The sequence below is a fragment of a genome, unplaced genomic scaffold, assembly GCF_019419815.1.
Source record: "Pyrus x bretschneideri cultivar Hongxiangsu unplaced genomic scaffold, Pyrus_bretschneideri_v1 Contig24, whole genome shotgun sequence".
Classification (NCBI taxonomy): domain Eukaryota; kingdom Viridiplantae; phylum Streptophyta; class Magnoliopsida; order Rosales; family Rosaceae; genus Pyrus; species Pyrus x bretschneideri.
Window position 1 is genome coordinate 5,780,522 of NW_025999546.1, and position 26,078 is coordinate 5,806,599.

Here is a 26,078-nt window from a genome sequence, read left to right on the forward strand (position 1 = left end):
TATGCAGGTAATTTAGCTATCAAAAATCTGATCTCCACTGTACTGTTCATCACACCTCTGGCTTTATATATAATAGATAGATAGATAAATAAAATTAAGGGAAAATTTGAAATAGGTCCAATTTTATAGATTACCTTTTGAAATAGGTCCAATTTTTAATGACTTTTGACTTTTGAAATATGTTCAATTTTTAGTTACTTTGGATCCATTTCAAAAAACCCCATAAATTAATAACCCAAAAATTGTAACATACTCTAAAAAGCTTCCCTTGGAAATGGAAACCCTAAACCAAAAAGGCCCAGTATTTGATGCTTGAGGACACAGGGTAGATCGGTCAACTCAAGTGCTGACGTGTAATGGATGCCATCGTGCCCCCGTGGCATTAGGATAATAAAATTAGAAACAAGGGGTAGTTATGGAACATCATCAGTACATATATGTCGATGCATAGGATGTAGTCGGAGATGAGATAGGAGGAGACATTATTACAAGACGCTTGGTAGTTTTGTTGTTAATCCATCTCTAAAGCTTCTCATCTCATCTGTGTTTTCTGAAGGAGACTGTTTGGTTGCTGGCTCAGATTCAGAAAACAAACATCATAGGTACTTGAATTGTTCCAACTCAAATCCTACAACCTCTTTATCCAAAAAAAGAAAATAAATAAATGAACTCAAATTTTCCTCTTTTGTGTTTGTTTTTTATTTGTTATTGTTTCCCAATTCATGTTGTTTCTTAAAGAGGAATCTTATTGCAGGAACAAAAAAATATAAAGATTCTCAATTGCTGGAAGTAGAAAGTTCAGAGAGTTCATTTCCAGCTACAGAAGTTCAAGTAATCTGAGGTTTGTAATCTAAATTTTCAATCTTTCGAGTAAGATCAAACCAACATGCCAAAAGGGTTTTATTTATTTATGTTTTTGGATTTATTTTGGTTATTTTTCTTGGTTTTTTGCAGATTTATCTTCGGTTTAGATCAAATCAGAAGTAGATCTTATCTGGGTTTTATCTGAAAAAGCCAAGTTTGTTGAATCTTGAAGCAATCCAAGTGTTGCAAAACATTTGAATTTTCAAGAAATTAAGATTAGCACAAAAGAATCAGATATGAGCAGTCTTTTATACAAATACAATCCTAATTTTAAGGCCTCAGAGGTAGAGCTGAGGAAGAACCACACTGCGGAGTTCATGGATTCGAATATTTTCCAGCAACAGCATCCTCAGCAGCAGCAGCAGAGCTCCAGCTTAACGCGGTATCGGTCAGCTCCAAGCTCATTTCTGATGGAGCTTATGGATAACAATGGCGGCGGCGGCGGAGGAGTTGAGGATTTGCGGTATCTTCAACCGTCAAGCCCTGAAGTCGAAACGGTGCTAGCCAGATTCATTTCTTCATGTAATGAACCAGATCACCATGACAATGGCGTGCAGCATCATCAGTTTGAAATCGAAGAGAGGCCGGTGAATGTGAAGGAAGAGTCAGGGGACTCTGTTTCTAATCACAGTAATGGTTACTCGAATTCTACTCATATGATGTACCAAGCTCCTCAAGCTCAACAAGTTCATGGTTTAGATAGCAGCTCCTTTGCTGCAGTCAACTCTACCGTAATGGAGAATTCGATGATGCAATCGAAAATTGGGGTTGGAAATCGGTCTAATCTTGTTAGACAAAGTAGCTCTCCGGCTGGATTCTTCCCTAACTTGGCCGTTGACAATGGTATACTAATATTTTTGTTGCCTATTTCTTGGCTGCTCTCTTGGTCGCATGTTCTATATATGCTATGTAAATATATAGATATCTTTGTTAAAATGCTGACTGATTTGTAAAGCGGTTTAATTCAGAAAGTTATGATTTATGTTGGTTTTGGTTGCCGATTCTTTGCATAAACTTGCCCGAGAATTTGATTTACGGTTAACTGAATGGATTAATGTTAAGTTGCAAATGATTAGAAAAGTTTGAATTTGGAGGGTTATTGTCACTTGCTACTTTAGATAAAGAAAAATTTAGTAGATAATTAAGAGGTTGGTTATGGATTTGATGACATTTCAATAATTGTTTTGAAATTTTGTTCTGGTTCCTCTAGTAATTTGTATTTGTTTGATTGAAAAACAGGCTTCAATGTGATGAAAGACTCGGCGGGATATCGCGCAGGCAATGGTGTAAGTGGAGAAGCCAGTCCATCAACTTCTAGGTTGGGTAATCAACTGAATTTCTCATCTAGGCCATCTTCATACGCACATCGTATGCCTCGGATTGCTGAAAATGAGAATGGGAACTCGGGAGAAGGTAGCCAACCGCAACCGAATCATGGTTTAGGAGATGCTAATGGTAGCAATTCACATTACCACTCTAGCTTTCCAAATGATTCATGGGAGAATTCTTCATTTAATGACCTCAAAAGAGCCAGGGACAATGACGGGAACAAGTTTTCTACTTCGATTGCATTCAAATCACAGGTAGGCTTTGCACTTTTTCTGTAAACTACATTTGTTCTTCAATTTTGACTTGGCCATCTGCTTGCTTATCATATTAGTAATGTTTGTTTTTCTATGATCAGAACAATGATTTGGGAAACCACAATCACGGTTTGACTCAACATTTGAGCTTGCCTAAACAATTTGAGATGCCTGCTATGGAGAAGTACTTGCAATTTGAAGATTCTATTCCTTGTAAAATTCGTGCCAAAAGAGGCTTCGCCACTCACCCGCGAAGCATCGCAGAGAGGGTAAATCTTCTTTTATTTCATTAGTCTTATACCTGCTTTACACTTCACATGGATTCAGTAGCATTGCTACATGTTATATTTTCCAGATAATATCAACTCCGTGATTGCGAATACTATGAATTTCAGATGAGAAGGATGCGGATTAGTGAAAGAATGAAGAAATTGCAGGATCTTTTCCCGGACATGGACAAGGTATTTGCTACACTTGTAATAGATCACCATTGTAGTCTTTGTCTTGAATGCTTGAAATTGATCGAGTCTTATATGTTGTATTCTTGGCAGCAAATAAACACGGCAGAAATGTTGGACTTGGCGGTTGAGTTCATAAAAGACCTTCAGAAACAGGTTAAGGTAAAGTTGCAGCAAATGAACAATATAATCTTGGAATCGAATTAATCTACACGAATTTCGACCAACTATTTCTTCCCTCTAAAGTGTTATCTAACTTTGAATGCAGACCCTCAAAGATACCAAGGCGAAGTGCAGTTGTTCGAGCAAACAAAAATAGACTCGATGCAAATTCACATGCGCGGTTTGTTCATGTAAAGGTAGCAGTTGAAGATCGGAGAGGAAAGGGAAAGCAATTTCTGTTTTGTTTTCTGGTCTATTTCACTTGAGAGATAGTAGTAGAATGGTAGGATGTATTCTGGGTGTGGAATTTTAACCTGTTTCATGTTAGCTTTTAGGCTTCTGTTATCAAGTTCTTCATGATGTAACAAAAGCACAATAAAAACTTAGCTCAAAGCACTTGTCCAAGGGATGAGTGAGAGTCCAGAAGTGAATTAAGATTACGATGTGTTATGGTTCGATCCTTCCAACGTAAACTAAAAAAAAAAAAAAAAAAGGAAAATAGCGCGATTTGGTTATAGTTAATTTCTGTTACTAGCATCGCTACAGTTTAATTCTACTACCTAACCTGGAAACAAAAGCAGCAATACGACCACCAGCTGCAACAAGGCACCATTTTATGGCTTGTGAAGTTTCATTTCTCAAAAGCAAAATCAATGACCAGCACCCAACATTGTTGAGGGGGTTTCATGGTTTAGATTTTCAAATTTTTTGGTGTAAAAGAAAGAGATTTTTTGGATCAATTTTAAAAAAGAAACGCCTTCCCATATTTACTATTGACTTTTTTCAGTTGCCAAACTACCAAGTTAATTGCTATTTTCTTTTACATGCTACTCAATTTGGTTACATGAATGCAAAACCGAGGCTTTTATTTTACAAAATTCTTACTTGACGTGCGCCTGTGATTAAAAATTTAATATTCTGCACATCTATCGTGAGATGAACTTTGTTGCCGATGAGTTAGCCAATATGAGCCTACCTCACCCCTTGGCTTCGGTTTTTTTGGAGCAAAGCTCCAACTTCTTATAAGCAATTATTATTGTCTGATGTTTTTAGAATCTCTCGACATGGTGACATTATTTTATAATTTTACTTTTGTCAGGATTTGAGTCCCTTTGTTTAACCACAAAAAGAAGATTAAAACTAAATTGTTAATGACTCTAAACTAGAGGGGTGTAAAGTGTTCCTAACCTAATTTTTAATTCATTTGTGAAATTAGACATTCGGGAAGCTAATTAGTAAGATCGATGCGTCTTTCTCTTACACTCCGAATTAAAATTCTCTTTATCGAAAATTATAGTAATTTAAAATATGGTCTCGTTAATTTAAAAAAAAAAAAAAAAAAGTGTATACCTAGAAAACTGTAATTAATTGCAACAAGGAAAAATCAAAATTTTCCTTTGGGAAAAGTCCGCGAACAAAGCCGTTGGTCCGCGTCTCTGTCTCCCCCTCCAACTCCAACTGCACATTTTTCTTTCATTTCTCTTCCTTCCATCTCTAATTACAATTTTCTAATTACTTCGTTTACGCTTAAACAGAAAACAAAAAAATTAAATTCCAAAACTAAAACTCTTTGCTAGCTCAGCTCTGCGAGTTTTCACCATCCACACCACATATTGCCGATTCGATCATCTTCCCTCACTGATCGATCGGTCTTCCTCCCTACAAAGACACATATTCTGAGTTCTCGTATGAAAATTCGAGGTGGGTTTTTGTTAAGATTTGCATTTTAGACGAACAGAGAGAATTACGATGTCGAATTTGGTGAGTAATTTCAATCAGAAGATCGACTACGTGTTCAAGGTGGTGCTGATCGGAGACTCGGCGGTCGGCAAGTCTCAGCTCTTGGCTCGCTTTGCTCGGAACGAGTTCAGCTTGGAGTCCAAGGCTACCATTGGCGTTGAGTTCCAGACTAAGACCCTCGTGATCGACCACAAAACCATCAAAGCCCAGATTTGGGACACTGCTGGCCAAGAAAGGTAATCGCTTTTTCCTATTTTATAGATTTGGTGCGTTGGTGATTGAGTCTTTGTGTTTCTTTGATGTGGGTTTTTGTTGTTGTTAATTTATGATGTGGGTTTGTTGTTATTTTCAATTTGTGATGTTTGGTTTGGTTAAATTTGGATTTTGTGTTTTTGTTTGAGTTGTGGATGGTAATGATCATGATTTTGCTGAATTTAGAAGGCAATCCTTACTTTGGTACAAGTATTTAGCCCAAAAGAGAATTGCTTTTAGGCCTCGTTTGGTCACTATGATTGGACTGGAATCGACAACTCACTATATTCAAGGTATGTTGGAGGAAGAAATGAAAAAATGGCGTCCAACGTGCAGGTAGCAGATGGATTACTCATTAAGGAAAAACCATTCACCTCTACCTTCAATAAACCTTGACTATAGTAGGATATCCATTCCAATTCAATCCTAGATACCAAACAAGGCATTGAAGAGAAATCATGACCAGATTAGATTATCCCGGTCTTTAACATAAATCATCTGCGTTATACTAAACATGTTCTGATTATATACTGTAATACTAGGTTGATTTCAATTAATTAGTGTACATAGATCTTGATTAGCGGATACTGGTCTATAAGGTGAACCACAACCCATGATATTGAAGGGATGGTTGTGAAATTTCGGTTGGATCAAAGCAGAGGATATGTAACATTGTTGAATGATGATTTTAGGATGAGATGAAGGTTTAGATTGAAGTTGAGGTAAAGGAAGAGGATGAGATGGATGATGCCACAAGGTTAGAGTGGATGACTGCCTCTTTTGTATATATATATTTTTTTCTAGATAGTGACAGGAAAGGAGAAGCCAGTCGTTTTGAAACAGCATATTAGGCTACGAAGACAACGCTTCTTCAAATGACTAGCATATAGAATATATTCTGCTCATGCTTGGATTATTACTTGAGCAAAACCAGTCATGAAGGTAACGGTGTCTGCGAGATGAATATTAATATCAGAATAAATTCTGTTAGAATAATTAGGATAATAAGTAATTGTGCTCAGGTAAAGCTGGGTATTAGTTATTACTTTATTGAAACCCGTCCAGAACTAGTCTGAGTCTTGAGATTCTAATATTTTACAAATAGAGATAATAGAAAGAAGGAGATGATTATGAACTTAAGGACATTAATTTACTTTGAGATATGGATATTAATACAGCAAAATGATACTTAAATATTGGTAAATTTTACCGTCTTAGAATTGTGCGCCTGCGTGTGCATGTAGAACATATATATTTCAATTAGTTACCACTGACATTTGTGTCTATTGTATAAAATTGAAAACTCCTTTTATTCTTTTTTTTTTTGTTTTTTTGCCACAAAGTCCATCTTCTTGTGTTTGTATGTCTCTTCACACTTCTGGTGATGGTCTCAGATACAGGGCGGTGACAAGTGCATACTACAGAGGTTCGGTGGGGGCAATGCTGGTCTATGACATAACCAAGCCTCAATCATTTGATCATGTAACCAAGTGGTTAGAGGAATTGAGGGCGCATGCCGACAACAATATTGTTGTGATGCTTGTAGGCAACAAGTCCGACCTGGGGACACTGCGAGCTGTACCTTCTGAGGATGCTAAAGAGTTTGCCCAAAGGGAGAACCTCTTCTTTATGGAGGCATCGGCACTTGAGGCCACTAATGTTGAATCTGCATTCGTTACTGTCCTAACAGAAATTTATCGAATCCTCGGCAAGAAGTCCCTCATTCCAAATGAGGAAGCAGAGTCTGGGAGTTCCTCACTTCTCAAGGGAACAAAACTTGTTGTTCCTGGACAAGAGCCCGAGCCTCAAGCGAGTAGCTGTTGCTGGTCTTCATAAAATTGTAGCCTTTTAACCTCCTGCAACTTGGATTTCTGCTGTTTATACTTCCAGTAATAATTTTAACCCTCTTTCTTTAGTTAGATTTACATTTCTTCTTTCATGTTTGTCATTGATTGAAATGGTTACATGTTTCCACCTTTTCAGGAGATGAATGTAATACAGCCTGTGGTAGAGTGGGTGATTAGGTTTACCCTCTTGTAAAAAGCGGTTGGCCGATGGACTGGCACAGAATTCTCAGACTCAAAGCACAGTGATATGATACAATTGACACTTGTACTTGCCTGTAGTATGTTCACTTTTTTTTTTTTTTTCTTCTGATTTTTGCCAGCATATCGTGGCTGGAAAACTGAAGGCTACTCACCTACACACATGAAACTAGCCGAGAGCAATGTGGCGTATGAGAAAATGAGCTCGAGTTTGGTTGTGGAACAATGTTCTATTTCACTACTTTATTGAGTTTTATTTTTTACGAACGGAGCTTTTTCTATATCACGAGAGGATGGATTTGAACTTGAGATCTCTTACAATATTAGAAAGAGCGATGCATTAGACTGAGTGATAGTTGATCATATAAACATACTCAAAGATATGCTTCCTTATCAAATGTTATATATGAATCAAGATACTGCACAAACCTAGAAAAGATATGACTGCTTTGTAGAATGAATGAATTCTTTCTTTCATTAGCTTATTTGAGGAATTAGCTTCAGTTGAGGGATGTCCTGTAGAGTTTACTTCATAATGTATTTCAATGATCTAGTCGCCTATCTTTTAGGTCTTCTTTTGAAATCATCTTTACCATAAATCACCCAAATCCGAAAACTATACATCCGTTTGATTAACTGACAGTCATTTTAGTGTTTCTTTGAAAAATTATATTAGTCCATTTTCTTCACTCTAATTAGTTGTCTTAATGGTTTTGGATTTGTCCAGTTTTTTTGTAAAGATGATATATGAATGATAATTAAGATATCCGTTTTAGATCATTGAAAAAATTTACGGAATGAGCACCACAAGATCATTACGTTGCAGTTTTTCTTTTCACTAGTAGGGTTCCTCCTTGTGTCGGATAAGAGATCATTTCGTTACTCAACATAATATACGTGAAAGCTACAAATTTTGATGAATGCTTGGTTGAAAAGCATACGAGTTAAGTGTTTCAAAGTTAAATATTATTTTGGGATTTGATTACAATACTTATATGTATTTAATATCATCACCATCTCAATGATCAGATAATGATTGTATTAAATAACATATATACACATGAGTTACATCTGGCACTTTGATAGTAATTGTACTAAATACATGTAAGTATTATTTTGTGATGAAAATATAAATTTGAGGCTTAAGCCCCTACTTTATGCATAAATTGAATTCCTAACTCTCTAACAAAAAAAAAAATAAATAAAATAATTAGCAATGCTCAGCATTAATCAATATTTCTAGAAAAATAAGAGATATAAGGTTTGAAATGGTAATAATGACTTTATTTATGGCTCTCCTAACCAAAAGAAGCTCTTATTAAATACAGAAATAATTTGTTAAATGATGAACTTGGGAGCCGACTTGTTCCACTCATAGCACTCATCTATTAGCCTAGCTTTGCCTTTAACTAACCTAAATGCACCTTTTTCTATGATCAACCAATTGCAGTGCCTACACTCATTTGCATCTCTGTCTTCCATGTCTATATCAAACCAATGAGATCCGCCGCGCCACTCAAATTTGCAGAAATATAATGTTGAACACCCAACATTTGGTCGAAAATTGAATCCAAACGACCCATGAGGAGGCAGTACATGAGCACCAAGATCACCGTCCTTAGATTTACAATGGAGAGTAAGATCCGTCTGCAGTAAATTGTTGATATTGATGTACGTCCTGGGGTAGACACATTGTGCATCACACACAGGAGTGTAGATCCTGATCTCCAAATCTAAAAAAACTAAGCCTCAATTTTTATTAGATCCGGAGAGGATCTGTACTCCACACACAGTACTCAGTACCATAAGACATGCCAACAACAATACCACCACCTTTTTAACAAACAAATTCATGCTTCCTTTCTAAATGATGTATGTGTCATAAAAAATAAATAAGTACATTAATCAACATTTAAGTAATAATTCAATCATAAACTTTCATATCATTTAGTTTACAAAATTTAGTCCACAAATTTAGTCTCTCTAATATTACCCTAAGCAGAAAAACCCACTTCCATTTATTTACTTCCCAAATAAAATACAATAAAATCTCACCCACTTTTTGTTTACCCTTGTATTTTAGATAAGATCGAATAGATGAGATTTAGGGGCTAGGCACTTCCGCAATAAGATTTCAACTTTCGTTTTTGGTAAGTAGACTGTTAAACCTAATAAGTTTCTTTCCACTAAAGTATTATTTCAAATGCAATTTTGGTAGGGTTGTTATTATATGTGTATAATGTACACAAGCATATTTAATGTTTTTTTATCTTGCAACTTTGTTTTTAGACGTTCCCGAATATTGATGGTGTTCTTTTCGATGTACATCATCAACTCTCTAGTAGGCAATTGGAGTTAGTAAAGGACTCTTATGAAACGGCTTACCTGTGGCTTCTCTTGTCAACTGAATTGGCGGGGCAGATAGATGGATTTCATGGTTTACTTAGCTAATTGTTTATATAACAGAGCGGATGTAAGCACCTTTGCTTAATCCAATAAAATAATTAATCACACCAACATATATTAGTTTGTACGGCTAAATAAATATTAGGGATGAAGGAATACATTGATTACGAACTCAGCTTATGTCTTTAACCGAATTGTAATGTCATGATGAGCGTGAGACCTTTATATTAACAAAAACCTTATTAATTTATTGGAGGATTAGATATTCAAATAAACAAAAGTACAGAGCCTTCAGAGTTCATTGTTATTTAAGCAAATAACCACATGACACAATTGTATGCCACTTTTGAGCTGTCATAGTAAAAAAACTACATAGAAGAAGCAAATGGGTTGAAGTGAATGATAGGAAGTAGTTCAAGTGTGTGTGCCATTGGTAAACTTATGCCGGGTCCTATCTCCATATTAACCTTGTTGGCTGCATCATCATTTTCGTTTCTCCCAACCTTCCAATCAAAGCATTGAACCATGGTTGCAACTGCGGTGTTCACCAACAGAAGCGCCACCGCAGAGCCAGGGCAACGCCTTCTGCCACCGCCAAACGGAACATAATTGAAGTTCTGTTCCTTGTGTTGATTACTTTGGTCATCATATTCCACACTATCATGTACTTCACTAGAGGAAGCCAAGAACCTCTCCGGACGAAATTCATCAGGGCTGTCCCAAATCTTCGGATCTCGCATAATTGCATACACATTGTTTGCCACCGTAACTCCTTGGGGTATGTCAAAGCCCTTGATTTTACAGTCTTGGCGGCATTTTCGTATCACCACCGGAGATGGAGGGTACATTCTCAATGCTTCCTTCACAACGGCTTGTAAGTATGGGAGATTCGTAATGTCGGTTTCCTCGACCAATCTGGCGTTGCCTACTACCGATTTTATCTCTTGTCTGACCTTGTTGAATACCTGAGGATGGTTGATGAGCTCGGCCATCGTCCATTGCATGGTCTCTGTTGATGAAAGTGTGCCCCCAATAAATAGGTCCTAGTATACCACAAGCACATAATTTGAATCAGTAAGACATACTGTGTCATAACTTGTTCCATTTCCGGCTAATAATGGGTATGAGTATGACAGCCGCTACGTAGCTCTTGTTCAGTTTAATTACATGCATCCATGATTAGTTAATGTTTTTTACTACGAGTTACAGAATTTTTTGGTAACAATTTCGTTTTTGGTTTTGGTTTTCATTTTTTGTGTTGGTAATATTAATATAGAGGAATAACAATGGAGAAAATAGGAAGAAAGAAGATTGGATAAAGGATGGTGTGAGAAGTGTAGAAAAAACATACAAGGAAATGCACAGAAAAATGAAAACTAAAAAAACCAAAAAACTATTTTACGTCGTTTTCACTGTTGTAATTTGTTTTGATTCCTTCTTTCTTATTTCTTCCCTACTCTCTCATACCCTTTTTCATCCCTCATCTTTCAATATACTTTCTTCTGATATCAAGCACTAAATCCAAAAAGGGAAATTGTGTTTTGATTCCTTCTTTCTTATATATTTTAGTGAATGGACGACTGAAAGAATGAAAATTGTGTTTCAAACTTGCTACCTAGTTTGATAAGTAACTCCATAGGGCAATAAATCCAATAGGGAAACCACATTTTCAGAGTCTAAACTACCAAGTTTCCATCTCCAATGAGTGAGGAGGTTAGAAACAAGGTCTGTGTAGAATGAGTTGCTTCATTTTCTTGACTATGGAAATATAGCTTGTTGAAAAAGTAAGACAAATTATTAAGGCCTCCACAACTTTGAAACAAAAGACTACATTAGTTCCACATGTTTCCACATTTCACAAAACAAATTGAGGACAAAACTTTTATATTAGTGATTTGATATTTTGATGACAAATTTCTCATAAGATAGATACTTCATAAATCTATTTTAAAAACTAAATTATGTGTCATTCAATAGGAATGAGTACGTTTATCAACACTTAAGAAATAATTCAACTATCAACTTCCATGTTATTTAGTTCATAAAATTTTGTCTATAATTTAATCTCTCTAACATTATCCTTAAAAAATACGAAAAGGCAAGCTTGCTTTACAGTAGTCAAATTTGCCTGCCCCTTACGACTTCACAGCGCAGACGGATTTTGACCTGATCTATTGGAGCCCCTTTTGTTCCTCAGATTTTAAGTTTGTTCAGTTCACTTTGACGTACTGCAGGTTGAGTAACTTTCGGGCAAGTTTTCAATTTCTAAACCTCATACAAACTTCAACAGGGATTCTTTTCCAGATTATTACCAATCTAAAAGTTTAATAAAATGTAAAAGTACGATAAGAGATGGATTTATAATAACTTCTTGTTCAGATAAACAAAGTCACTCAATTCAGTGTTAGCTCAGTGGTGAAGGTGGTGAGGATAATCAGTAAGAATAAGCTAGTTCAAGGGTCAAAACTGCAACTAAAAATATATATCTAAGCATGAACCAAAAATGAGAGAGAGAGAGAGAGAGAGAGAGAGAGAGAGAGAGAGAGAGAGAGAGAGAGAGAGAGAGAGAGAGAGAGAGAGAGAGAGAGAGAGAGAGAGAGAGAGAGTCAGATAGGGGAACTTACAAGCAAGAAAGCTTTAATTTGAGTTCGGGTAATTTTGAGCTCAGCCTTGTCATCTTGATACACCTTCAACAACAAGTCAATCAAATCCAAATCCTCTCTCTCCCAGCCCTCTCTCTCCCCTTTCTTTTCATGCTCCTTCAACATCTTCTCAAAAAGCTCATCAAACTCCCACGACACGTCAGCAAGCTGCTTCCCATAGAGCCAAAACCCTAGCCTTTTCAACGGCCCCAGCACATCCCCATAAGAAACCTTGGTCGCCAGCCGTAGCGTCCTCATCATCATCTTCCTTATCCTCGCAGCCTCGTCGCCATTCTCCGAGCAACTAGCACTCATCACCATCTTGCAAGTGGAGTTGTTTGTAAGCTTCATGAGCTCGCTTCCCAAATCAACCACCTCTTTCTTTCTAGCACTCTCGATCAACTTCTCACAAAGCTTACCAACTTCTACTTGTCTAGTATTGCGCGAGCGTTCGAGCTGCCGCGGTGCGAACAGTTCTGTCATGCAGAGCTTCTTCATGAATTTCCAATAGTCACCGTAAACAGCGCCGAAGAAACCCGAGTTTCCGTAGGGAAGTTCGTCCGCGAAAGCAAATGCCGGGCGATCCGCAAAGGAGAGGTCTTGGGTTTTGAAGACGTCGGTGGCCACGGAGGCGGAGGAGACGAGGAGCATTCGAGAGGCGCCGAGGCGGAGGTGGAGGAGAGGGCCATACTTGTTGGAGAGGTTTTGGAAGGAGATTGCCTGGTGAGCCGTGGTTAGATGGTGGAGGTGGCCGATTAATGGGAGGGCCGGTGGGCTAGATGGAGGACGAACTTGAGTGGCTGACTTGGGGAGAATACTTGTTGAACAAGGATCTAAGTAAGAGGGTCGAGAGATAGCATATAAGGAAGTAGAGAAGATAGTATTGGGCATCGTTTGTTGTTGCCATAGCTGCTGAACCCAAGATCCCAAAAGTCTGATCTGATCTGCTTGTAATTATTTCCATTCGCTTGTGCTGTTTGTGACCAGTCATGTTTGCGCACCCACAAATAGTTAATGAATCACACACATTTCCACACTGATTAGTATGTGTTTTAGTAAATGTTGGCGGCAACTTGGAGTCAGACAGTAACTGCGAATAGATGTTTATGTCTATTCAATTAGAATGAGGATGCTTTCCGGATTCTCTTTATGAGGATTTCAGGGATCTTCAATTGTATTTGTTTATCATACATCGTAAGGTTAGTTTTCATTATAACATGTTCATGTTTAATTTTAAATAAAAGTATTTAGAATATTTCTTATCATACGATATACGATGAACAAATACAATTTGAGGATCCTCAATATCTTCACAAAAAGGATCCGAAAATGATGCTCATTCATTCAATTGGAAGTTTTTTTGTATGAAAATGGAAGGTAAAAAAGGTTTCTCCTCAATAAAAGAAAAGTTATAAATGCAATATAAGTAATACTTTTTTTTTTTTGGTCAAAAGATAAATTTTATTAAATTCTAATAGAAACGTTTATATCTTCTGCAAGAATATTAAAAAGAAATTCAGGACCATAAGTATCCCACATGAATGAACCACCACACGAGGTAGCATAGGAAGTAACTGCATGAGTAGTAAGGTTGCCACTTAGCTAAACATACATAAACTTCACCTCCCTAATCTAAGATGTCAAATTCTGAATATGAAAAATGAAGCACTCCAAGTTTGCATCAATTGAGCATTCTCCATTTATCATGTTGATAAGAGATAGAGCATCAGACTCTATCTCTACTATCTCATAATGCATGTCCCTACACGTCACCAAAGCTGCACGACTTACTGCCATTTCCACCATATATAGTTGCATCATTGAAAAACTCACCTCCCACCCCACCAGCCATCTGCAAAAGTCCCAATCCACCCACCCATAGCCACCTAACATTGATTTCCCACGCCATGCTCCATCACAGTTAATTTTCAGAGTCCCAAAATTAGGACGTTTCGAACGAACTTGTTGCTCAGCAAAAACCGACGTTGAAGGTTTCCCGCAGCGCTCCTTCTCCCTTGTCTTTATAGGTAGAGAGGCAAGACCGTTGAATATTGATTTTGTTTACTTTATCTTTTATAAGACAAGTGATATTCTTTAAAGGAAGATTCAAACTCAGATGCAAGATGTTAAAACACACTGGACAAAAGTCACACATTTAAATTTGAGAAAAAAAATTGGAATGAAAAACAGCATTTTTTTTTAATGAATGAAAATTAAAATAAAATGAGAAAATGTAGCAAGTGGGACAAAGTAGAAGAGTAAAATCTTTGATAAATAAAAAAATTAAAAAAACAAGAGTAAAATATGGCTATTTACTATTTTGCCCTTAATTTTATATCCATTATAAACTTATTAAAGATGTAAAAGGGCATGAAATTTCAACCTTTAGTTGAAAAGAAAGTTTTCTAAATAATAGTATAGATTTTTGAAAAAAAAATAAATAATAGTATAGATAATGTGTTGAAGCGATTCATTTAACTTGATGACAGAGTGAATCTTTTCTAATTGTTTAGCATTTTTAAGTAATTTGTTGTGCATAACCTTTTTCTGTAATTTATTAATTACTGAGACTCTCCAATCTCCCTAAATAAACTCCGAACTAAAAATAAGGAGGAGAACTGAGAAAAATCAATCTCCAATCACTTCTTCTATTGTGCTCCACGATATGTTTTGTTACTCATTAAAACGTGATTGCAGTAGAAACTTTTTAAATAGCTTCTTAGCTTTAAATTATCTAAAGTGGGAGAGCGTGAATGGAGATGCTTTAATCCAACACATTGATTTTTTTTTTTTTGGGTAAACTCCAACACATTGATTATTAGTTTGTTGCTTTGGTAAGATGTTGAGTGATTTAACGGCATTAAAAATTAGATGGTGGCTTTACACACACACATACTAGGAAATGGTGCCTTCGCATTGCTACAAGATAAGAAAGTTCATAGGTAATAACAAATAAAAAAATTATTAAAAATAGATTGAGCATAATTTGTAAGTTGTTTACTTTTGGCTAATGTTATATTAATTTATATAGACAAATGTATTGAGAAATAAAGAGTAAGTGAAATTGGATACATACATGGAATGAGAATTTGAATAATGTCTAAGAAAGATAAGTTTGTTGCAATTTAATACAACAAAGATGGAAATTGGTGTCTTATGCAATAAAATATATTTAGTGATAGCGTTGTATAAGAGTTACAAAAGTGTTGCAAATCATGCTATTATTAGTTTGTTGCTTTGGTAAGGTGTTGAGAGATTTAACGGGATTAAAAATTAGATGGTGGCTTTATATATATATATATATATATGTGTGTGTGTGTATGTGTGCGCGCGCGCTTAGAAGTTGTTAAATATTGTGAACTGATGATTTTGACTTCATAAGATTACAAAGGAAGAAGTATTATGGGGGTTTTGGTCCTTTTGCTTTGCCCTAAAAACGGCAGGGCATGGTTCCTTCTTAAACATCACGAAGAAAGTTGAGATTCCATTATAAAATCAATTGACAATATGTAGAGTAGCTCAATCTCTTATAAACTCATACAAAATCCATCCTCCCATCAATGTGGAATTTATTATCAACAATCATGTTGTCAATCCAGAGGCACAATACAATAGACAACGCAAGCCGCATAGACCATATGACTGCAGTTGCCAGCGTAGAATATACTTGTGCAGGTACTGTATCCACATTCAGAACCTCATCATTCACTATTTGCGGATGTAACTTCTGCCATACATCATTCCAGCTATCTATTCGCACACGGTCAACCACACGACGCCGAAAATAACCTCCTTCCAATTCCCTTTCGCTCCTTCCAATTTCTTATCCTTGTAGACTTGTGGTAAGGTAGAATCACTGCAGAAATTTCTCCATTACTCAACAGAAGGGTTTAAAGAAATAAAGATGACACATTTAAAATGTAATCAATGTCTTGGCATATGCAACTATCGTCAGAGCAACAAAGAGCCCAAAGAGGTAAATGTGTTTTAGAGGTTATGCCTGATCTGTTATAAAAAAAAACAAATTTTTTATTAAAACAACACAGAGAAGTGAGTGTAATTCAGCTAAATAATGAAGCAACAAAACAGAAGCCTTTGAAAGAAAAACATAGGAAAACCAAAGTTACAATCACATACCAACCAGGATAAATAGAATGAAAGGACCATTTCTCAAAACATGATTGTATTATAAATTCCCAATCACTGAACTCAACGTTTAACGGATGGGACGCGCCATTATTGCAGCAGAATTTTTTAAAGCAACAACTGGATTGACTAGAAGGATGACAAGAAAATACTTTTGAAGCGTGAAAAAAAAAAAGTAAATTATACAAAATTATCTTAATTATAGATCGAACTACAACTTCATACTTCATATTTTAAATATTATAATATCATACTTTAATTTATGAATTCCTTGCAATGTCATATCTCTGTTAAATTTTCTATCAATTTGACTGTTAACTGCTAACGTGGCAGCCAACGGATCCACTCACCCAATTGGATGTATAAATTAATTCAATATTAAAAAATTAAGATTTTTTTTAACAACGAAATTAAATATTGAATAGGTTATAGGATCCCACCACTAAGGTCATCTCTAACCGAAGAATGGCCAAATGACTCGTTTTAACCCTATAACTCTCCAAGAAAGTAATATTTTAATAAACAGTGACAGACCATATTTCTTACCATCTCCAACCGAGGGGCCAAAAGGCCATAGGCCAAACAAAGCCCTGTGACAAAAAATAGTCTCCAACCGAGAGGGCCTAAAGGCCATAGACTAAACATAATTTATTATTTTAATTGAATTAATATGGTTACTTAAATTAAACTACCTCAATAACTTTCCGAGATGTAATCTCAATAATTTTTCGATAAGATTTCGAGTGACACATGTCAATAAGTGAGTAATTTTACAAATTTCTTGTCGATATGGAATCTTAATAATTTTACTTCTTGAATTTCGAGTGACACGTGTCGATAAGTTTAATGTTATTTAATGTTAATTAACGTTGTTTAAGTTTGATGTTATTTAATGTTATTTAATATTGTTTAATGTTATTTAATGTTGTTTAATGGCTTAGGTAGTTATAGGAAAAAAATTTGTTAAAAAAAAAAAAAAAATCAAATTCAACGGCTAGCTAGGGTCAACTAGTAGCCGTTGGGCTTCAAATTTCTGGACTGGCTCGGGTTGGCTGGTTTGGGCCAACCGGTTGGCCCGATTCTACAATTGTAGCCCAGTGGGGCCCACGAGCTATTTGGCCTAGCCTTCGGTTGGAGACGGTTTTCATGTCATTTCAAGCTATTTTCGGCCTTATGGCCCTCTAGCCAAATCGGTTGGAGATGACTTAAGCTTAGCACCTTATTCCCCCTGGAAAGGGATCCTCTCCGGATCCTTTCCACCAAGTCTTCCCCATTAAACAATATGGGCCCTTGAAATTTGATCCAACGGCTAAAGTTATTATAACATTTAAAGTGGGCCCTTGTTTGTAGTCGTTGGATCAAATTTCAAGAGCCCGAATTAGTTGATGAGGAAGACTTGGTGAAAGGGATTCGGAGATGATTCTTTTCCATTATGGACTCAGATCCTCTCTTGAGTTGTTGCCAACGGAGCCTAGGGATCAATTGTCGCAGCCCTTCAAATTGATTTTGCGGCCAATAATGGCCAAGAAGCTTTCAAATTATTTCACTGCAAACCAAGGCAATTTTGTTTGCCTTTTACATCTCCCGCGTTCCCCTATTCCCTACTTTATCACTTTTCCTCTTAAACTAATCTCTTGCTTCTTACGAAATTCCCTCATCTCCTTCCTTCGAAAATCATCATCTCGCATTGGTCGATCAATGGGTTGCCACTGGTCTTCAATAATAAAGGTTAGGATTCCATTATTGAATTTCCTTTTCATGATATTTTTGCAATTAGATTGGATTGGCGTTGCTTCTGTAGAAAATTTGGTTTTGTCGTTGAGCTCAAGTTGTCTAAATCTTGATATATTTTTGTGGTAGGATGGGATAGTGAAGGATATAATGGATAAACCGAATGATGGCATAGAAGGTACTTTGGAATTGAAACCTACAAAAAATATGGAGTTTGATACTGACCAAGCAGCATATGATTTCTACAACAAGTATGGTGGAATTATGGGGTTTAGTATTCGAAAGTAGTCGCAAGAATAAAATGGCAAACAAAATTGCCTTGGTTTGCGTGAAATAATTTGAAAGCTTCTTGGTCGTTCTTGGTTGCAGGATCAATTTGAAGGGCTGGGATCAATTGATCCCTAGGCTCCGTTGGCAACAGCTCAGGAGCAGATCTGAGTCCTTTGAATTTTTTCAATTTTTTTTCTTTAGTTTTTTTTTTTAGTTTTTATTTTTAAAATTTGAATGTGAGTTCATGTGTCAATGAATAGAGAAGACAAAGTGGGCCCGAATCTGCCACATCAGCAGTCAATAGAAAAATTGACAGATTTTTTAATGGATGTCTGATATTGCAATGAATTCATAAGTTTATATGTGACATTGCAATCTTTAAAAAATAAGGTATGAGTTTGTTATGTGACCCAAAATTAAGGTGATAAATTGTCTAAATTGAAAAATAAGTAACCACAAAGAAAATTTAAATTTTATATTAAGAAAACAAATTTCTACCTGATATTGTTTGACCATATTTTGAGTACTCCATATACTGGACATTATTTGAGTTAAGGAGTCTCCAAAAGTCACTAAAATCAATCCTGTGTGAGTTCTCAGGATCCCACTCTGTTCCCCTTAACTTTCCACGCAGAGTCAACAAGGCCCTGCTCAAGTATGAAGCCATGACAAGCTGTCTCTCTAACTGCAAATTTGCCTTGTTCTCAAGTCGTTCTTCCAACTCTTTTATCCTTTTTGTCTCAGCATCCTTCATTTTCTACAAATCAAGGAGAAATAGTAATTGAAAGAAACCAAATTATTGACATTGAATTAGTCTCCCTTTAGAGACAATTTAGAGAAAGAAAGGAGAACTGTACAATGCATAAGATGAACATACAATGTGTTTACATAGGATTTCAAGACATAACTAAAATTAGTTAAACATCCAAAGGATCCGTGTTGCAGTCGAAGAGTGAGTAATTAGCTAAAGTTACCAAATAAAAACGTACTAACTAAGACAAAAAAAGGGTATTAACTAATAACTAAGCCCAAGTCTTCTAATAGATTTCACCTCTTTAAACACCCTAGTTTCACTGTTTTTTAAGACCTGTTCCTACTCAATATAAACTGCCAATTTATAACAACCCCCAAATAAATAATAAATAGCACAGTAAGTGACTAGACCAACAATGGATGAAAACTATATGATCGAAGTAGTTGGGTAAACATTACACAAACACACACACACACACACACACACACAAAAAACGAAGAAAGTTGGCAGCTGTATATAAGAACGCCTATCCACTTTGAAACAGAAACAAACTTTGTTTTGGCATTGATATATTCTGAAATGAGAAGAGCATGCCCATGCAGTGAAGCATCCTCCAGGCTTTCACATAAACCTAAAGCAGTGGTAATATGAGATTTACAATAACACAACCAAGCATATCATTTGTTTTGAGTATAAAACTATTGTTTTAAGGGAACAGTGTAACGCCGTAAGATTGGCAACTGTGATAGCTAGCCTTCGTATCACAAGAACAACACATAAACAGAGTTTAGGATTCTACAAATTCACATTGATGGACAAGAATAAAGGGGGCTATTACCCATTGACACCAAGTTATCTTCTATTTAGTCTGGTTAAGGTGGCCTAACAGGTATGGAAGATTTGGCACCTATAATCCCAAGCCACATGTCACCAACAATCATCTAACTTACAACCCATTGTGCCGATTACTATTGACGCAATCTTCAGCACCGAGTCTCAGCTGTGCATAATTCTACTCCGCACTTCATTCAAATGCAAGTTCTTCACTCTCACTAAACCAACACAAAGTTAAGTTTACCATTAAGATTTATCCTTTTACTTCATTTCCCCCGAACAGTCCATAAACAAATCCAAACAAATACATAACCAAAACCAATTGTATAGCCGCAATCGATTACCAACAAGTAACATGGAAATCTTACTTTTCTATTGCCCGTTTGAAGATTTGATCAGATTCTGACCGTTTGATTTTGGAGGAAATAGATTCTGGTCATTGTTCTTTCTTCCTTGAGGTTTTCTATTTGAATTGCTAGTCTTGCAAAAATAAAAATAGTGGAGACGGGTAGAAATACAATGTATAATCACGTGTATTTATTAATTATATTGGCTTTGATTCTATCAAACGCTATATTATGAAAAATCCTTCACATAATTGAATTGGATATCAATGGTTGAGTGATAATATGGTGATTTATATTAAAAGAAACGGTTTTTTTTTATTGATAATGAAGTTATAATGCAGCATTTTCAAAGTATGAAAATGCATTGCGGACAATTGTAAATTATATTGTTATTTGTTTTATAAATTATGAATGGATGGAACTGTGATTTCATTATTAATGTCTAAGAAATATTTGTTAACTTTTTTGTGTGACATTCCAAATAATTTTTTCTTTATCTGCACTCCAACAGAAAGGGATCCTCTCTAGGTCCCTTCCTTCTAATTCACCATCCCTCCTAATCCACCGAATCAAAGAATCCATGTCATTAAAATTTGATCAAACGGAAAACATGGGCTCACTTTTTATAAGTTATAATAACTTCAGTTGTTTGATCAAATTTCAATGACACGAATATTTGATTTAATGAATTATGAGGAATGGATCCGGAGAGAATCCCTTTCCCACTCTAGCGACTTAAAAAATCAAGGTAACCGGTTTTGACAACAACACAAAGAAAGCTAATGTGCTCGGTAGCTCCGCCTTGACCTTAGGTACCTTTAGATGAAAGCATGAGTAAAGCTTGACTAAGGAGCTGTTTTGTTGTCATTGAGAAACATGGATACTTGGTTGCTGACATTTGATGTGCGGGTGCTAGCGCAAGGGTGTGGAGAAGTAAAAATGAGCGTAGATAGCACTCCACAAAAAGAATATTCTGATACAAAGAAAAACAAATGGAAACAAACACGATCCATTTATTCATATTAAAAGACTTATACTAAGTTCTTTGAGAAAGATCTGCTAAATTCTTTGATAAAGATCAAAAGGATCGACAAGCACTGAATTCTTGTGAGAACTAAAAGGATCAACATCAAAGTCAAGCAGAAACAAGCTACCAAAAACCACCATAACAAAACTGAAATTATGTTTTCAACAGTAACTGAAACCATACCAAACAAGCAAACAGCTTCGGAAACTATTCATCAAGGGAATGCAAATACATTAAAACCAAATATAATGTCTCAAATCATGCCGCCAGAAACAAAATACACGTCTGCAAGCTCCAATCCTGCAACAAAAACAAGGGTAAGCGTAAATTAATACCGTAAAGATGCATTTATACTCCAGCACAATGCAAAAACCTACAAATATACTTACATATCTTGTTGAAGGCTACGATGTCGCAACTCTGGACATACTCATTAATTGGTTCAACAGTAAGTTGCTCCTCAATGAGAGTGTCAACAGAGACCAGGTCATCAACAATTGTCATCATTATTTGCAACTTCTTAATCCCGTACCCAACAGCGACGAGTTTGGCTGCACAATTAAGAAAATAATAACCGAATTCGCATCAGGGACTAAAATTTGTACAATTAAACATTAGCTTGCACAATAATAACTTAATATGTGCACAACAACGGCAAAATTGTTGCTAACATTGTTTTAAGTAAATCTGTCCCCTTTAGCAACAAATAATCCTTAGATGAAGGAGAACTTACATGCTCCCCAAAGCAAGCCTTCCATGTGGACACTTCTTACAGCCTCCTCAAGCTTTTTCATGTCAGTTTCATCATCCCATGGCTTCACATCCAACAGAACTGATGACTTGCCAGACTCTTTCTTCTTTGTAGATGCCTTGATGGAAGCCGCACGCTCTTCAGCAGCCTTCTTCTCCTCTTCGGTCTCTTCACCAAAGAGATCAACATCGTCATCGTCGTCCTCAGCAGCTGAGGCCTGAAAATCATATCATATTCTAAAACATTAGTACAACAATGTCATCCAAGTTCTTCAAGCTGATAAAGCAACATAGTCCAACCTCGAAAAATTCAATTATCCTAAAACAGTGATAAGGAAACATAAACTGAAGACATCCAAAAAACCACTTGGTAAGTAGGGAAGAAAAATACTTGCCTTAGTGTCAGCAACAGGAGGGGTAGCAACTGCTTCCCCGGTTATGGGAGCAGATCCCTCAATAGTGACACCAGATCCTTCTCCGCAAACACCACTACAACAATGAATATAATCAAATAAGTCAAAGTGTTCACGCAAACATACACGTTTCAAAGAAATCCATTAGAACTAATAACAAACAGATAACAAACCCATCAAAAGTTTTACGAACTTACGAAATCCTAAGAAGAGCAGCAATGTGGTTGTACCACCTAGACACATTCACAAATTCCGAAGACGGGGCCTTGGAAAGAGCAGCATGCACAGTGATATCGTCTTTGGAAGCCTGATAGCCAGTAATGTAACTGCGAGAAAGCAAGTAGTCATCAAGTTTCTTCAGGCCGGCAGCTGAGTTCACGTCAAAGAATGTGACTGCCATTGCTAGGTCTTCCGGTGGTTTTTCCTGCAACCCATATCAGAAAAAATTAAGTCTTTCATCCCTAGATGATTACCAATCAGTGCCAAATATTCAATTACTAGAAAATTAAATCCCTTTTCGGAAGAAAAAAAAATTATGAATCGAAAGCAACCAATTGCATCCATATTAAAACAAAATTTAAACAAAAAAAAACATCGGAGAAAAACAAACTTCAATAAATAGACAGATTCATGAACGATATAGCCAAAAGCACTATGATTAGATAAAAAGTAAGGATCTTAAGCCATGGATCTGAGCATACCTGAAGAGCGAGAGAGCTGCGGAGTGAGAGCGACAGAGAGTAAGAGGTGGAGATTTTTAGGGTTTCTATCAGTTTTATAGGCAATTGGGATTTCTGGGTATACGCGGAATCGTCTAATTGGGCCAGGGTATGGCCCAACAAGTTTAAATAAAAATCGGTGCGAAACAAACAACATGACGCGCGAAACGCTGTCGTTTTGGACTTTGCGCGCTGATAGCGTCACCCGCCGTCGTCGAGCTCGAGCAATTCCCAATTTCCAGCAGCGGGAGCGGTAAGAAGAAGAAGAAGAAGAGGAGAGAGAAGACAGAATGCCGAAGAGAACAACACACACGTACTCGAGCGAGGACGCAGCTCCGGATGGACCCGACTCTGACCTCTTCGTTTATTACTGCAAGCACTGTGGATCCCACCTCCTCATAACTGGTTCTCTCTCCTCTCTCTCTCTACTCTCTCTCTCACTCTCTCTCTCCTCTATACATAAATATAGATATAGAGGTATATATTTGTGTTGTTTGTACTTGTATGATTAGAAATTTATAAGATTGAAAGTTAAAAATTGGGTAACGCTGATTTGAATTGGTATTTTTGTATTGGTATAATCGTTGGTTTTGGAAAAAGTTTCTTGAATAATGTTTTGGGGCCTGCAATTTTGCGATTATAGTGAAATATATGTTGTTTAAGATACCCAGTTGCAGAAAATGCCGAAAAGGAAGACGGACAAGGCTTATGTGTTGGACAAGAGCAAACATCTTGCAAGGCTCAACATTGCTGAGGCTGGAAAAGTTTTATTGAAAAGGTGCTTAATTTTCTTTAATCCAAATATAAATTCGGTGTTTTCACTGTGTGTGTTTGACACCGACCCTCGTTTTCCTGTACTTTTCTAATGATTAGTTTTTCGAGTACGATTATAATGATTTTGCAACATTGCTGATGCCTTGAAATCTTGGTTGATATAATTATTCAGAGGGGAAGGGAAATTGGAGAAGCAGTTTCGAATGAACTGTGTGGGTTGTGGGCTCTTTGTTTTCTACCGCTCGGAAGAAGACTTGGAAGGTGCTTCTTTCATTTATGTTGTTGATGGTTCTCTAAGCACAGTTGCTGCTGAAACCAACCCACAGGTATATAGGAAATTTACAAAGGCATTTTCCATCATCTTGTGAATATAATTGTCTTGTGTGGTACCAGGATTTTGGAAAAGGAATATTTTCTATAAATAAAGGGAAATAGCTGTTTATGTCTCATTGATCTTCCTTGTCCTTCATCTTTTGGGTTGCGAACGTAGATTTTGTCTCAGAAATTAAGGAATTTGTTCCTGAAGGCATAGCAAGTCCCTATTGCAATGTTGTCAATGGAAGTTTTTTTTATGAACGTCCACATATATTCACTCTGTCCATATTTCCTAATTGGTGTGTGTAGGATGCTCCTGTGCCGCCCTGTATATCAAACCTAGAAGGGGGACTTGTTCAAGTTGCTATAGAAGTGGAAGATCGTGCACAACGGTCAGCAATCACAAGTAAGAGAAATTATTGAATGTTTTCCTGTCATCTTATTCAGCATGCGATGCTTTCTTGGTAGGTCAAATTGCAATCATAAGTCAGAATTTCCTGCATATACATGAATTGACTTTTTGGATTTCTTGTATGGCAAGTACTAGTCCTTTTTGATGTTTCTATGCATCTTATTACAACACTTGTAGCTGGCAGTTTTAATATGTAATAATACTTGCCAAAAGAAAGTTGTTCCTGGAAATTTAGATTGCTGATTGTTTAAACACTTTTTTCTCTTATGCCAGGAGTGAATGCTGACGATGTTAGAGTCACTGTAGCTGCACCTGCTGCTCGGGGAGAAGCGAACAATGAGCTCTTGGAATTCATGGCCAAAGTATAATTCTGCTTCATCGTTGTCTGTTAAACTTATAGGATTCCAATCTTTTGGAACAAGTGTCAACTTAAGCCTTAACACAATTGCTTTTTGCACAGGTGTTGGGTCTGAGACTAAGCCAGATGACTCTTCAGAGAGGGTGGAATAACAAATCAAAACTCCTTGCGGTGAGTTAAACAAGTTTTACTATCTCTCTCTCGCTCTCTCATTCGCTCATTGGGTGGCTTCTTGGGTGTTGTTGATCATAATCTGTTTCAATTGTCCCTGTGAGAGCAATATCATTTTTGTCAAAAGAAGTTCTCCATCGTTGTATGCATTAACTTTGATGTCAGACCCAATTCACTGATTTGTTTCTTGATGCACAAATACATGATACATCTACTCTTTCAAACTTAGGATAGGATAGCTTATCAAAGTAATGGTACTGTTTACAAATAATAGCAATCACAAGTAACGGCAGCATGAATTTAGAAGCAACGTATGCAGAGAACCCCATATAGTTGTTCAAGGATATGTGACATATGCCAGTGTAACTCCAAAACTGCTTAAACTAATTTAACTGATCTTGCTAGGGTTTCTTCCTTAACATTTGGTGATTGTTTCAGGTAGAGGATTTGTCTGCTAGGCAAGTATATGAGAAACTTCTGGAGGCTGTGCAACCTTGAGTCTTTACAATTGCAACTGTCACTCTCTAATGAATGCCATCAGTCAACGTGTATGTTTACAATTTACCCTGGACATCTGCGGTACAAATTTTTCTTGTGTTAGTTGAGATTGTTGTGGTGCAATTTGAAATTTCAATTGTATAATCCCTGTATCTTTTAATGATTTGGTTGAATATATGCACCGTTTTCTATATCCGTTAGAATCCACTCTCTCTACTCTCACCTCTATGAAAGATGTCAGCAATGTGATAAATAAGATTAGTGTCAATTTTTGCGCAAGTAGGGAAGGGTCACGAAATGTGATTCCTTGTGGCAGTCAATTGCGCAAACGCTGACCGAGATTCAAACAAGATTAGTGTAAACTTTTGTTTAAGACAAGTAGGATTAGGCATATGGATGGTTTAAGT

At 36.5% G+C, this 26,078-nt stretch overlaps 5 protein-coding genes across 8 annotated transcripts; 3 read left to right on the forward strand and 2 right to left on the reverse strand.

Annotated features, from left to right (window-relative positions):
* Nucleotides 1–448: 448 nt before the first annotated feature.
* LOC103945843 (transcription factor bHLH130) lies at nt 449–3,523 on the forward strand. 2 transcript variants are annotated; one of them, XM_009356426.3, is made up of 8 exons: nt 449–602; nt 755–841; nt 955–1,707; nt 2,104–2,447; nt 2,549–2,716; nt 2,843–2,908; nt 2,999–3,067; nt 3,174–3,523. In XM_009356426.3, exons 3-8 carry the CDS (start codon nt 1,101–1,103, stop codon nt 3,222–3,224), a joined length of 1,305 nt encoding a protein of 434 aa, XP_009354701.2. In that variant the 5' UTR covers nt 449–602; nt 755–841; nt 955–1,100; the 3' UTR covers nt 3,225–3,523. The 2 variants fall into 2 exon arrangements, with proteins under 2 accessions (XP_009354701.2, XP_009354702.2); XM_009356427.3 differs by having other exon boundaries at nt 473–602; nt 739–841.
* Nucleotides 3,524–4,462: 939 nt separating this feature from the next.
* On the forward strand, nt 4,463–7,385 carry LOC103945842 (ras-related protein RABA4c). 2 transcript variants are annotated; one of them, XM_048585969.1, is made up of 3 exons: nt 4,463–5,043; nt 6,454–6,899; nt 7,043–7,385. In XM_048585969.1, exons 1-2 carry the CDS (start codon nt 4,817–4,819, stop codon nt 6,893–6,895), a joined length of 669 nt encoding a protein of 222 aa, XP_048441926.1. In that variant the 5' UTR covers nt 4,463–4,816; the 3' UTR covers nt 6,896–6,899; nt 7,043–7,385. The 2 variants fall into 2 exon arrangements, 1 of the variants encoding a protein (XP_048441926.1); XR_007258934.1 differs by having other exon boundaries at nt 4,464–5,043; nt 6,454–6,948.
* A 2,409-nt stretch (nt 7,386–9,794) lies between these two features.
* On the reverse strand, nt 9,795–13,091 carry LOC103945840 (cytochrome P450 705A12). The gene is given in 3 exon segments (XM_009356424.3): nt 9,795–10,553; nt 12,135–12,962; nt 12,964–13,091. Coding segments are annotated over 3 exon segments (1,599 nt in total). The 5' UTR covers nt 13,060–13,091; the 3' UTR covers nt 9,795–9,878.
* An 8,136-nt stretch (nt 13,092–21,227) lies between these two features.
* On the reverse strand, nt 21,228–23,273 carry LOC103945839 (elongation factor 1-delta). The gene is made up of 6 exons (XM_009356423.3): nt 23,126–23,273; nt 22,622–22,848; nt 22,407–22,500; nt 21,995–22,229; nt 21,651–21,812; nt 21,228–21,561 (listed from the first exon to the last, which is right to left on the reverse strand). Coding segments are annotated over exons 2-6 (696 nt in total). The 5' UTR covers nt 22,825–22,848; nt 23,126–23,273; the 3' UTR covers nt 21,228–21,559.
* Nucleotides 23,274–23,286: 13 nt separating this feature from the next.
* LOC103945838 (UPF0235 protein At5g63440-like) lies at nt 23,287–25,864 on the forward strand. Of its 2 annotated transcripts, none has more exons than XM_009356422.3 (7): nt 23,287–23,548; nt 23,807–23,921; nt 24,090–24,243; nt 24,542–24,638; nt 24,918–25,006; nt 25,105–25,173; nt 25,612–25,864. In XM_009356422.3, exons 1-7 carry the CDS (start codon nt 23,434–23,436, stop codon nt 25,669–25,671), a joined length of 699 nt encoding a protein of 232 aa, XP_009354697.2. In that variant the 5' UTR covers nt 23,287–23,433; the 3' UTR covers nt 25,672–25,864. The 2 variants fall into 2 exon arrangements, with proteins under 2 accessions (XP_009354697.2, XP_048442248.1); XM_048586291.1 differs by having other exon boundaries at nt 23,408–23,548; nt 23,815–23,921.
* Nucleotides 25,865–26,078: the final 214 nt, after the last annotated feature.